This window comes from Apteryx mantelli, chromosome 6, assembly GCF_036417845.1.
Source record: "Apteryx mantelli isolate bAptMan1 chromosome 6, bAptMan1.hap1, whole genome shotgun sequence".
NCBI lineage: Eukaryota > Metazoa > Chordata > Aves > Apterygiformes > Apterygidae > Apteryx > Apteryx mantelli.
In genome coordinates, this window is record NC_089983.1 from 38,346,848 (window position 1) to 38,360,982 (window position 14,135).

At 43.4% G+C, this 14,135-nt stretch overlaps 1 protein-coding gene across 1 annotated transcript in view; it reads left to right on the top strand.

Moving 5' to 3' along the window:
- Nucleotides 1-14,135, top strand: part of PDIA5 (protein disulfide isomerase family A member 5) — a 101,971-nt gene that overhangs the window by 20,804 nt on the left and 67,032 nt on the right. The window contains exons 4-5 of the mRNA XM_067299308.1: nt 7,253-7,336; nt 8,107-8,152. Coding sequence (XP_067155409.1) covers nt 7,253-7,336; nt 8,107-8,152 — 130 coding nt within the window. The remainder of the gene's footprint in view (nt 1-7,252; nt 7,337-8,106; nt 8,153-14,135) is intronic.

Here is a 14,135-nt window from a genome sequence, read left to right on the forward strand (position 1 = left end):
CAATATACTACAGCTTTCACATGCCTGTGGATAATGCATTCTAAACCCATCTTCACGTAGAGCTTAGTTTAGTGCGAATTCAAAGATACAGCGTGAGCCCTCTGTGTCCCAGATTAGGACAGTGTCACCATATCCTCCTGTGCCCTGATTACCCAGACCTCATCTAACCCACATAGTGTCTAATGAGGAAGGCTTCTTGCTTATAAAGAAGATAGTTCAAGCATTCTGCTTTTCTAGAAGTTCCTGCATAGCCTTTGTAGCTCCTTTGACTGTGTTCACTGTATTTCTGTGTAGACGTGTGTTGCTGAGTGCACCTCTCTAATTTATATCTCCATGGAAAATACCTTTCATTATAACTTCCAGACTTTCTGCAAGGCTGGAGCTTATGCTGTATGATATTTTCCCTTTCTTAATTGTTTTTGTCTGATGATACCTGTGTTACCTTTTTACCTTGGGTTTCTTTCTGCTCTTTTGCTCGCTTTTGCTTTTAGGAGGACTAATCTCCTGAGTTTTAATTTTGGGCAAATACTTCTTTTCGATCTCATTCCTGTAGATTTTTGGGCTCTCTAATTGACTAATGGGCATACAGAATCACTTTTATTGGGTGACTGGTAGTGCTGGGTTTCTACAGCATCTAGATTGTGCCACTTGCAGTCCTGGCACGTTTCAGGGGAGTGCTCAAGCAGAAAGCTATGATAGCCTTGTGGGTCACAGAGGGCCTTTTTGCTGAGTTTTGGGGGGAAAGAAATCAAGCCTTAAATTCAGATGAGACTGCCCTGTCAATCTGCTAGTCCTAATCTTTGATTCTTTCCAGCAGTAAGTTTTCCTTTTTTGTGTTTTCTTGCTCTCCCATCCCCTAATAGAGTCAAGCTTGTAATTCACTGCATTGTTTTAGAGGCTCATTTGTTTTTTGCTATGGAAACCTGTTGCTATTGTTACTTCTTTTATAAATTAATCTCCACGAGGAACCTAGAATGGTGGCAAATTGTTGTTTTGTTTTTTGAAGACAAATTCTGCATTTTAAACTTCCTGTGTTTATTACTCCCATGTCCATCTCTCTTGGGTTCTGCCTGCAGGTTCTTAAACCCCACTCATCAGCATAGTGTCTAAGTGCCTGTCTGCACTGAGAGCTGCATATGTGCTTTCCATTTGAGAGGATGTAAGCCATTACCATCCAGCAGCTGCTTAGCACAGCTCTTTGGAGAAGTGCTCTTGCAAGCTAGGCTGACAGTTTGAGAAGTGATTTTTCTTTTTCCTTTTTCTTTTTTCCTCTCTCATTTCAGATCTGTCTCAAGAGAGTGATACAGAAAGGTCTAGGTTCATTACAGAATATGAGGAGCCTTATAAATGTGACATACTGTAAGCAGCAGTAGTTGTAGCAGCTGCCACCCCAGACTAGGAGGGAGGAGAAAGGATGATATGGAAGCAATGCCTTATGTCTGAGGGGAGGAAGGTTTTGCAGCGGTTGGTTTGTTTTCTTTTGGTCAGCAAAGTACACGAGTGCTGTAATGTAAATGGATCGTGCAGTCTTTGTTGGAGAGTGGGATTGATGATTGGAAGGAGTGTGGTCAGAATCCCATATTGTCCAAAACAGAACAGCTAATGAGTTGCGTTTTTGATTTCTAAACCTTGTGGGAGCAGATCTGACTATGACTGACTGTTAATGACTTCCTCTTTCAGATTAGATTTGCTAGCGCGAATGTGGTTTTTATTTTTATGTGGCTTGAGGAAATTTCTGGCATTGACACCCCTCTTGATTGCTGCTTTTTCGGGTCACAAGCTCAATTAGTTGTCTGGCAGGATCTCAACTCCATGCTTTCTCAGGATGTTCATCAGTCTGTTGTCTGGAGAGGGTATTCTCTGGAAGATAGCCAGAGGGCATTGCAAAGGCTGTGCATTGGGCCGGGAAACCCTGTTTGATAATTCAATTCTAAGGGCTAGTCCGAATTGCAGTTGTAGTTCCCTGGAGTTAAAACTGGAGTTATTCTGCAGTGTCTGTATGATGTTTTTCACCATAACATAAGAGATTAAAAGCAGTTAAACAATAGAGGCAAAAGTGAGAGCACACTGATAATGTGATGACACCCTTGACTGATATCTTCCTTTTAGTGTCGAAGGCTTTTCCCAGTGTTGGGAAACAGTACTGTTCTGTGTGCAGCCCTGCCACTGTTCTGCTGCGTTACCCTGTTCTCTGGGCCTGTTCCTCTTCTTTACCTGTTCAGTCTTCTCTCTTCCGACTGTTCAGGACACTGACAGTGCTTTTTTTGTACAGCCACTGATAAAGCAGGGCCTTGGTCATGTGGAGTCTGCAGGTGCAACTAATGTAAGTGACTGACAAAGCATAATTTTTGTGAACTGTTAATTCCCCGTTTCAAATTGAGACATGTACAGATAGAACAGATAAAATCTGTTTACAGATTGTGAGATCTGTGGTTCACGTGTAGTTGTGCGATATGCTGATAGGAAAGCAAGACAGTGTTTGTGCAGGCAGATTTACTGACCTCGTTAGTTAAATGTGTGCTATCATAGCATCTTCATTAATTGCTTCTCTTGCGCCTGGGAACGTTGGGGGGTGCGGATGGAAAAGACTGTTAGGTCTGGTCTACATTGCAAAGTGTTAGCTGATGCCAGCACCATCTTCAGTGATGCAGCTGCATGGCATGTGCATGCAGCACTATAACATTGTCAACTGGAGACACAAACTTTTTTTGATGGCGTTTTTGCTGTTTCTTGAGAGAAGATTTGACAGTCAGATCCTCCCTCCCCAGAGGCCAATATGGTTGTAGGGCTGTTCTCCCTTCCTGGTGAGAAGCCAGTGGTCAGCGTTACAAGATAAGGCAAATACTTAGGGGGGTCGCAGAAGCTCTTGTCTGTGCTTGGGAGAAAGGACGGTGCTCAGGATGTTCAGTCTTGTCCTGCTCCATCAGCACCTGCCAGGGCAATGTTTGACTTGGCCCTGAGGATGATGTTTTGCACTGTCATCTCCAGGCAGTGTCTTTTATTCAGGAGCCAGCAAAGACTGTTTTGTTTTTAGAAATCTACATGGACTTGCTGCAGCCAAACTCCTGGACCTTATATTTCTGTTCCTCTTATCTAGCTTTAGCCTCTGTTCTCTTTCTCTCTCCAAATTGCTGTGCCACACTGCTGCAGAAGCCTTTCCCTGGGTAGCTTCTGCCGTCGAGGGCAGCCATCAGTATGTCTTGCCGATTGTCCAGTGTTTTGGCCGCCAGCTGCGAGCTCCCAGGCCTGTGGACAGCCCTGCTCCTTGCAGTGCCCCTGAGGAGCGCCCGTGGCAGATCCCTTTCAGATTCTGGCTTTGCTGGTTGTGGGCCAAAGGAGGTCAGGTCTCCTTAGCAGGCCCCTTGTCCTCTTCCTGCCCCAGTGATGGATGGCTGGCTTGGCAAAGTGGTTATTCATGCACGCTAATGCTGACAGGGGGCTCCGGAGGTTTACAGGGAGCAGTGCAGAAGGGGCTTCCTGCCAGCTCCCTTGTAACCCCTGGAGGACAGAAACTTGTCCCAGTAAAGCAGACTGGGATGTGGGTGCAGAGGGGCAAAGTAATCTGCGGTCCACACCCCCTTTGTTGGTGTTTAGACTTCTTGCTTAGTTAGGTCATCTTGGATCATTCGTTTTATCGTTCTTTTTAACAGGCTGCCTTATGCCTTTGCTTCTTCAGCAAAGGAGCGTTTTGGAGCCTGGGTGGGTTTAGTGGGAAGGGGGAGCGTGGGGAATGTGCCTGTGGGAGTGGAAGGAAGACCTGCTACCGTGTCTGTGCAGACCACTACCCTGCTTAAGGATTGCCCTTGTTACCATGTAGATAGCTGCTGGCTAGGGCTTTTATGGTGTTGAAGATAGGCTGATGTTTTGGATGATTTTCCATGGAAATAAAGCTGGCTTCTTTGTAGGACTCCCAGTAGGCAAAGCTGGGGCTCTTCAGCACTAGCACAGCAGGGGTCTGCTGGCGTTTGAATTGCTCTGAATGGCAATGGCAGGAGGGAGACAAGCCCTGTACTGGGGACATGGTTACTGACCTCATCCCCAAAGCCGGCATTTCTTGAGCCTCATACCTTGTCTTTAGTGTCTTGGCTTGGGTGGCAGAGTCCTGATTTTGGGGGTGGCTTCTTCACCCCCCCCATTGTCTTTATAGCAAACTCTTAATTCAAATGATATAATTAAATTGTGAGAGCTGGAATCCTAATTATCCTCTCCCATGTGAGAGGTGAGGAACTCATCTTCAGAGAGAGGCTGTTGGCTGAGATTAAAAGGAGGTGAATCTCAGAGCAGAGACTGCATCCGTGTTGATATTTACTCTTATTGAGGATAAGAGGCGTTACCAGGTAGTATCAGAGCAGGTTGCTCTTTGCAGGTAACTGTTATTTTGTCTGCCTGTATGCAAAAGCAGAAGAAAAAGCAGAAGAGGTCCATCATTGCCATTTCTGTACATCTTCTTTTCTGCTTTTTCAAAAAAATAAAATAAAAATTAGTGGAGTCTCTGAGTTGGTCAGCATGTGCAAAAATCTGCACTGATGCACGAAAAATGTACTGATACATATTTAGGCGTTCCCTATTCTGGGGATTTGCTCCTCTTCCATTCCTTGCATCAGTGCATAACAGACTGAATTCCCAATGCACTGGTGCAGAGAATCTGTCCAATAAATTGTAAGAGACGTACTGGAGCAAACTGCTGCTTTCCTTACCTGTGACAATGGATGTGCGTTCAGGCGGCTACGTGGATCTCTACAAATGGAGCAATCTTGAAAGCAGGGAAGGCTTAGAGTCTGTTTCTTTCTGATGGTACAGCTGTTCTTTTTTAATAGAAATGCTTGTGAGCAGGAAAGGAGTTGGTAGGAATTGGAATGGTAAGAGTTGCTAGCTGCTTGCTCACGTGCACATCTTGTTTGAGTAGTAATATTTTGTAGCCTTTTTTAAACTATAACCCTTGCAAAGCTTTCCTAAGTTGGGTAAGCCTCAGGATCTCTAAATGATAAATAAGGAAAAATTCCCCCTTTCCCCCACATGGTTTGAAGTTGCACTGAATTGGTAGCAGAACTGGCAACAGACTTGTCGTGATGCAGATTTCAGTCCTCAAGTTATTGGTCCCAGAACAAAGCTTCAAGAACAAGAAATCAAGTCTTCACATCACAGGGTCAGGCAGACCCTGTCAGCAGAGGTATCACCATTGCACTTGTTCATCTGGACCACTTTCTAACACTTTTCTTGACAAGGCTGAAATAGCCACAAAGATAGGTCAGCTTAGACAAATATATGTCCAGAATAGGAAACATTTGGGAGTGTCCAGAGTAGCATTTACAAATGTTGGCTGTGGTGTCAACAGACTTCAGTTGACTGCCAGACAGTTAACTCCAGCAGTGCCCTAAGTTGTTCTTCATGTCCCTAGATCTCTGTGTCTGGCATAAGTTGAGGAGGTAGTCTGATAAACTGATGTTCCCTCTGAGATTCGGTGACCTTCCATTTAGATTTAGCCCATGGGACAGTTGGAGGACTGCCGATGAGAGGAGACTGTATGTTCTGGCAGCTAGGTTTGATGTTATTACATGCTTTCTGTACAAACTGCATGTTGCAAACCAACTTCTGGGTAGAAGTCTAAATCAAGACTATTTGCTTTCTAACCTAGTTTGGTTGCAAGGGGGATGTTTGTGCTATTCAGTGGAGCTGACATATTTTAGCTTCATCTTCCACTGCAGTATGGAGAAAAAGATGCAGCAGACCATAGGAAAATCTGTCCTTGCTTGGATCTCTAGCCTCTTGGGGAAGCAAAGAAAGCATTTGTGGGTTACAATGACAGAACATGCATTGAGTAAGACTCCTTGGATAGACATGCTTCTGTACTATTGAGATTGCAGGTGCTCCTTACTGATGAAGTGGTTGCGTGCTTTGTTAGTTCCTTAAAATGCTAATTTTAGTCTTCAGTGTACCATTCTGCTCTTGATTTATGTGCCCATAGGCCCCCTCTTCATTTCCATTTACAATAAGTATTTGGGAAATGTTCCCACAAAGGCACTCTCTCCTCTGCAACACACTACTACCTTGCTGTTTGTTCTTCCTCACATTTGCAGAAAGGCAGCTGGAGAACATCGGGAGAATTAGCTGCCAGTATGTAATTTGGTGGGGCCCTTGCATCTCAGCTTTCTAAAGTGTCTCTAATCAGTTTAAACTTGATGGGTTTTCAGTGTTTTCATTTTTTAAATTGATTTATCTGTGTAAAAGGTACAAGTTGTCCTCTGCTGGAAACAAATTTTCAAGCTTTTTAATCTTGCTGTTTGTCAATGCAAAGAATAGACTTGCAAATATGAATCTTCCTCTTTTTCTTAGTAGTTTCGCTGTTTCACTCATCTCATTTTGGTCTTTGACTTCCTTCATATTTGCTTCAGTTTGAAGGATCCGTATAGCTACACTTCTACCTCATTTAGGACAGCAGCTAGGTCTCCTAGACCCTTATCTTGCCCACCTAAGTCTCCCATGGCCCTTCTCTCTTCTTTTCCTTAGTTTAATCTGGATTGTGCTGGAAGCAGTTCACTCCAGTTTACAAATCACCTTCAGTAGGGTCTGCTCCCTGCCTGTTACTTGTCTCCTTTTCCAGGAGCTGTGATGGATGGGTCTTTCCTCCACTTGTCAGATGTGGCCACAGAATGCCTCCTTTATACCTAGAGTGAATGGGATGGCTGGCCCAGCCAAAGCTTGAATAGGTTTTTATTTTCTGTGACACCTATTTAAAGCTAGCCACTCTGCATCTGAAAGCTCTGGGCTTGGAGAGCTCATGAAGATGGGTTTTTTTGTTGTAGAGTTCTCTTCTACCAGATACAAAAGCTGATCTGCTCTTTTTCTTTGAGTCTTTTCACAAACACTGCTCTTTGACCCCCCTCTAATGGTAACAGGGTCTTCTTGAAAACTTGACTTCTAAACTTTCTGTTAATCTCATGGATGCAAAGTCTACTGAGGTAATCGGACGTGCTGGCATGGACTCCTTTTCCACTGGGCAGGGCCTGGTTTTAGAACATGGCCATGAACTTGTTTTAACATAGTTCACCTTGTCCTGACCAAAAAACCCGCAAATTTAAATTGGCTAATGCAGATTTCCACGTTTGTCCCACAAATTTAGCTAAAGAGCTTCTAAATTATCATTAGCTGCAACTAATTGCTGGTGAGGAAGCAAAGTAATAAGTTTTCACTACTGAATGCATTTGATTTCTTTTTTTGTAACCATTTTTCTTCCAATATGTGTTTTTTGCAGTGATACTGAAAGCCGAAAATTATGCAAGAAGATGAAAGTAGATCCTAATTCAAAGGAGAAAGGAGTGGAATTACTCCATTATAAGTGAGTGCTGGGCTGGGATTTGTAGCTCATAATTGTTGATGCCCCTGTTAGGATCATTCATTCTCCTTGCAGCTCCATTCTACTGCAGCATGAGGACTTCTTGATTTTTGCTGTACCCTTTGACATTTGAAATTGATTGCTGTTTCTTCAGTTTGTAAGCATGTGTTACAGTAGAAGTTGAGATAAATTTATTCTGCTGTTGAATACAGTACACTAAAAGCATAAGCTGAGTCTAGGAGAGATGCCTAATGAGCTAGAACTACCCAATAGAAAGGGCTGAGGCCTGAGATTTCGGCGCTCTTGCTTTCTCTGGCACTTGCCTGCTGGCATGTGCCTCGGGCAGGTTGCTTCAACTCTGTGTGCCTCCTTTCCTGACCTGAGACAGTACTTTTTGCAGAGTACTTGAAGAAAGGCAAGTGAAATGAGAGAGCAAGAGTTTTTCTTCCTGGAAATAATAGGAGTAAGAGTACTGCAAATGTAAGAAACGCCAAGCAGCTGCATCTCCAAAGATCATGCCCTTAGTAGATGTTCTTGTTAAAGCTTCAGAGAAGAAATTTACTGGAGACCTGTTTGCTTTACACTTGATTTTTCACCCTCACTTTTTCCTCACTCTATTTTTTTTTTTAATTGCTGCACAATGAATTCTGCTTAGTTCTGTGGCTTTGGCAGGACAATTTTATCCTGGTTAGTGAGATACCTGGGAGAACAGCTGTATGATTTCCAGCAACGCTATTGTAAGTTAACACTATTCCCCACTCCTTATTCAACAGGGACGGTGCATTTCATACTGAATATAACAGAGCTGTCACGTTGAAGGTAAATTTAAATATTCGATTATTATTTTTTGTTCTTTGCTAGATATGGGGGAGACATTTGTGGATTAAAAATGGGTGTTGGTACCTTGTTTCATGTTAAAGGTAGGAGGGGAGGGGGTTAATCGTCATAAACAGCTGTCAGAATGACCTAAAGATCTTTGTGTCTTTATGCATCTGCCAACCACAGATCCAGAAAAGCTGGATTTTTAAGTATTATTAACAACATTGAATCTGTGTTAAACTGTAATGTAGTTTGTGAGTTGACTTGCAGGCTGGTAACAAATAGGGATTTTTGTGTTTGTTCTGATTACAAGATGCTGTTGATGGCAGCATAACTAAAAGTATTAGCTGGACTGCATTTTGATAAGGAGTTCTCTGGGGTTTTTAGGTCTTGTGTTTACAAACTTGAAAAAGAGCTGAGCGGCCTTATCTTTGATCTGATTATGGAGCGTAGATTCCTATGGATATGCCCTGAGTGCAGCAGGGATAAAATGACCTTCCTTCTCCTTCAAGCTTTGACACAAAGCAACAGGAGGCAACATTCTGCGAGGGCAAGGGAAGGAAAAAGATGTGAAACTTGAAATGAATGTGTAGATTTTAATGATTGCAGAAACAATAGACTAAAAGCACAGTAAACAGGCAGAAGGTATATGGCCTTCCCGTATGAGGCACTGGTGAAGTGCTGTGATTATCCTTGCATGAACCTGCAACCCTATGCTGACCTGGCTTGCAGAAACAGTTTCTGCCCAGCTCTGATGCAGAGTTCTCATTTCTGTTCCTCCTCTCTCTCCAGCAAACCCAGCCTTTGCACCATCCTCAGTGTTGTGGAGGCTTGGTGAAGTCAACACAGGCTGACATAATTACATTCGCTTCCCTTTTTTGGTTCTTCTAAGGTTTGAACTGGGATGAAGAAAGACCTGTGTGAGGTGCTACATGAATCTGAGTCTTTCAGAGTGGCTGCTCCTAAGCATGCTCTCTGTACCTTCCTTTTACAGCCAAAATTGTTGTGGGGTAGATGTGTGTCCAGGCGAACTGTCTCAGAAATGCACAGTGGCTGTGTCAGCTATTCAGCCTGTATTTGGTGTCATTATGCAGGCTTCAGGGAGCACGGATGAGGTTGGGAGAATAGGACTGTATATCTTCCTATCTCCTGCAGTAGAAATCTCACCTGGAACAAAGAAGGGCGATGTTAGATACCTAGCCTAGTCAGCAAATTTCTGAGGCTCCTTGTGTAGTTAATGAGATGAAGTTAAACTTCTTTCCCTCTTGGTGGGTGATGGACCGAGAGAGACTTGTTAGTTGCTTAAATTTAGGTGGTCTGAATGCTCCTTGAAGTCTCCTTCCTGCCCTCTATAAAGCACTGCTACCAGGAATTAGTGCTGTGATTCTGCATGATAGATAGGATCAACTGGAAGGTACCTGCAGAGCCCCAAGGAATGCTTTGGCCAAGATGCAATCATAGCAAAACAGGAACCATGTCACTTACTCTTGTAGTTGCTATTTTGTGATGAGCGTTTTCCCCTTTCCTCATGTTCTGATGCATGTTTCCTGCCTGCTGATGAACACAAAGCAGCTCTAGGGTGAGCCCATGGACAGGGATACAGGTGGAAGAGGGGTTTTGAAGCTCCCTCCCTCTGCATGCATGCACACTCCAGGAACTCTACTCTTCGTAATTTAACTGTCCCATGAAACCAGCTACCAATAATTTACAGATTAGACAGTGCATCCAAATTTGGCACTGGTCATTGAACTCCTTTGTTTACTTGTTCTGCTGCTCACAACTATCTAAATATTATCTTTATTTCCCCCTTTATACTATGTCCTCTCCTTGTCTTGTGCTCAGGTAGTGACATTTCTCTCTTGCCTTCAGCTCCATTTGCCAGGAATCTCCCAGCACTTTACATATAGTGAACAGCAGAGCAACACAGTTGCATAGAGTATCGTACCTCTTTTATGGACAGATGGACAGACAGAAGAACAGGGAGGTTAAAGGATGTGTTTCACATCATTCAGCAAGACAGTGGCAAGAAAACTTGGATCCTCTGTGGCATCTGGTGGACATATTAACTAGTAGGATGTTTTGGAGAATAATGGACACAGATCTGAAGAGGGAGTGCTTCACAACCCTAAAAGGGTTCTTCTGAAGTAATCAGCAATTGCATAGATTTGGCTGATCCAGCTGATAGTGTACCTGGATTTTGAGAAAAGCTTTTTATTTCTTAAACTAAATCCTTATGTAATTAGCAGAGATCCCCTTGTGGGTTAACTTTTAAAAAGATGAGGAATAGGGACTAGCTCAGTGTTCACAGTGGGGGGAATTTAGTAGTCAGAACCTCCTGCTGCCAAGACTTTTGTTAGGATCTGAGCTGTTCAGTGTATCTGATAAAGGAGGTGAACAGCAAGATGGCAGAGTTTGATGCAAAATTACCAGGAATTAGTAGGGGGTGGGGGGAGGAGAGGGGGGTTGTTTGTTTGTTTGGGTTTTTTCTTTTAACTTCTGCAAAAAGTTGGGAAGGTTCTAACAATACTGAGTAGTTTGTCAATATGAAAGTAGTAACTTGCAGGGTAAATGAACATGAGGAGGGGAAGGGACAGAACTCCCCCTATGCTGGAGTAATCGCATACTGTTGTTGTGGGTTTTGAGTTACCAGTCAGAACAGTGGTTGCTCTGAAAACCTTGGCCCTGTGCTTAGCCATAGTTAAAAAGGCAAATGAATAGAGAAGGCACAGAAAATGGAACAGGAAAATGCTATTCCACTCTCTGAAGCCATTGGGTTCTTTCATCTTGTACCTTGTATGCGATTCTGGTTGCCCCATCTATTCTAAAGGCAGAGAAGCACTTCAGAAGGGCAGTGAAGATGATCGGGGTATGGATGGCTTAATATTTACATGAGGATTCTTGGGTTTCGAAAAAGGAGAACTAAAGGGAATTATGATAGATATGTTTACAGTGGTGAGTAGTGTCAAAAAGGGAATGATTACCTGTTTTTTCCTCAAAACTTGGGGACAAACAGGCTTTTGGGGATAGCTTATTTGAAACAGATTACTTTTTACATGATGGAATTCCTTTGTGGACCTCATTGCCACATGTCATGGAAGCTAAAAATCTAAAGGTCTTAAAAACAGGATTATCTAATCATAAGGAATAAGTGCATTAGCAAGCTCGGTGGTCCAAATACAACAGCTGACGCAGAGTCCCTAAAATTTACTTACGGGTTGCCAGAAACAGAATGTATGCCAGTATATGCTGTATAAGAATGATCCTGGTGTAGTTTTTCCCCAAGTATCTGCAGCCAGCTGCTGTTGGAGATCTAAGTTTAGATTGGGTCTTAACAGGTATGTCTGTTCTTATGTTGTTGTAGCTGCACCGCTTCCTAATCTTCCATACTTCCAGAAGGCTAGTATCCACGTTGTCTTTATTACAAGTTGAAGCCTTTCCTGGAGGGTAGAGTACAGGGAAATTTTTCTCTCCTAAAATGGAGAAAACTCATTAAAATATAAATCTGCTTAGTACTAATAAAGGGAATAGACTAAACCAATAAATTAGTCCTGCTCTAAAGTCAGAATCCTTTTCAGATTTGCTCTTGTAGGTTGCTCTTTAAAACTAAGAGGGATGTGTGTGCGTGAGTGAAATCAAGAGAAGTCTGTTATTAGCATCCCTACTGCATTATACTTTGCTGGAGTGAGAAGTACAGGGACGTATTTTTGCCCTCCCCCTCTCCCAGGTTAACACCCAGGTCGTATAGGATAGCCAGCAACGCTGCTGTTAAAACTTGCTTGATTTTTGTCTAGGGTGGACTGGACAAAGGCACGTCCCTGGGTTCTGCTGAATTGGTGTTTAAAGTTCAAAGCCGTTGTGTGGGTTCAAGTGGAGAGTTGCAGCCCAGCGTGGTTTGTCGGTCCCGTAGGGTCAAAGCGGGTCCTAACCACGTCGTGGCCTGACAGAAGTGTAGCCGATTCCTTAACATGGGCGTTGCTGTGCTGTGGACTGGACCTTGCCCTGACCTCTACCCCAGCAGCCTGGGGACTGTTGATTTTTCTGTGATTAGAAATGTTGTGGCTTGTTTGTGGAGCTGGTTTTTTCCCTATTTAAAGGCACAGATGAAATGCTAGTTCTTCACAGAGCAGAGTAATGAGTGCAAGCCAATATACTGCCTATTCTTGCCAGAAGACATTACACATCTAATTTTTTTTCTCTTGGCTGAGAGGGAGAAGCTGGATGAATTAAATCTCTTTAATCCCCCATCCTCTAACCACATCTGTTTCTACATGACTGAACTTGGCACACAGGAATTCTTGAAACTAGCAGAGTCAATCACACTCATTAGCTGTTAAAATGTTGACCCCTCTCTCTCTCCCCCTCCATGTATAGTTGAGATCTGTGCAGACTGAGAGTGAGCAGAACTTGATTTAGCATTCTTAAATGTAGAATATCTCCTCTGTTTTGTCCTCTTCCCCTCTCCTTTCATCATATATTATTAAGTCTCTTCTAGCATTGGTTGGGATGTTAATGCCTATAGTTTTAGTGCTTTTTACAGCTATAACTTGATTTTTTTTTTTTTCTAGCTAGCTCCTTTCTCTGTTAATGCCATATTAAAATAAATTTCTTCTCTTCAAAGTGTCTGCAGTCCCAACACCACCTACCTCACCCCTTAGGTCTTCTCACTGGGCACATTAAGTGCTTTGCTTGCTGTCTAGTGACTAATATACGTTGCCGCTTGTGATAAGACAAATCTGTTCGGTATTAGCTGAGCGAGTAGAGAAAAACATTAATGCAATAAATGAATCCTGCCATAAGCTCCGAATCCTCCCAAGTCTTGCAGAACCAACTGAGATGCAGGAAAATGAGCTCTCTGTTGATAAGCTGTTGGGATGTTGTACCAGAGCAGCCTGACCAAAGGCAGAGAGGTGGCAGAAGTATCTCTGAGACTGTTTCAGTGGTGTGTGTCACCAGGTGCACTGCTAACCTGCTCTGAGAAGGGGAGTGCACACCTGGACTTTAAGATGGATGCTCTTGGTATGTGTTAGTGTATACCCCACTGTGCTTTTCAAACATGAGCTGCTTTGGCAGAATATCCCATGGGCTGAAAAAGGCTTTAATGAATGGCACAGCGTACCTCTTTCTTTGCTCTAACTCCAAGTTTGTTCAGTGCTGTTGCAGTATCGTCCCCCTACTCTTACAGTGGAGGAGGCTGCTCAGGGACCTCACTACATTCCTGGGGTGGCAGAGGTCCTGCCTAGGACTTGATGTGTACTGGGTCCTACAGACAATGCTACAGAGAAAGAAATGGGGTCAGACTAAGCAGTGAATGACCATAGAAATCTAAGTATCTTGCTTCCTAGAGCACGGACATCTGAGGATACCAGTGATTGAGCTTGCAGCTCCCATTACAGCTGGAAGTGGGGGGAAATGCTACTCACTGGAACCCATGGAGAGAGTCTCATCGACTTCAGAGGGCTGGAATTTCCCTCAGGCTCAGTCTGAAATCAGAAACACTCAAGAGTATTTCTTTATGATAAAGATAATATCTGTGATCTGCCAAAATAGAGCTGGTTGGTTGTGTGTCAGTTGGGCAGAGCAATTATAAAGTAGGCATATGCCTGTACTCGGCTTGTGGAATATGGGAGCTGCAGAAACATAGGGTCTTATCTCCCACTTCTCTTGTTGTGTTTCCTTGTTACACTCCTACATAAAAATCTACTGAGTGCAATTTTTAGGTAAATGGGTCATGGGGGAACAGCTGGTGGATTATTCTTCTTTTGACCAAATAAGCAGTTTGATCTGTAAGTCTGGAGTTCATTGTTACTTGCCGTGAGCAAAAGCAGTGTGCCCTCCGACTAGTCCTGTTGGATTCAAAGGTTACTTGGGAACAGTGAAGGGCGTGGGAACCTGACCTCTACATAGAAAGAAATACTTTCTGCTAAGCCAGGGAGTAGCTGTGGAAGTATTACAGCTCTGGTACCATTGAAAGAGCCCTCTTGTA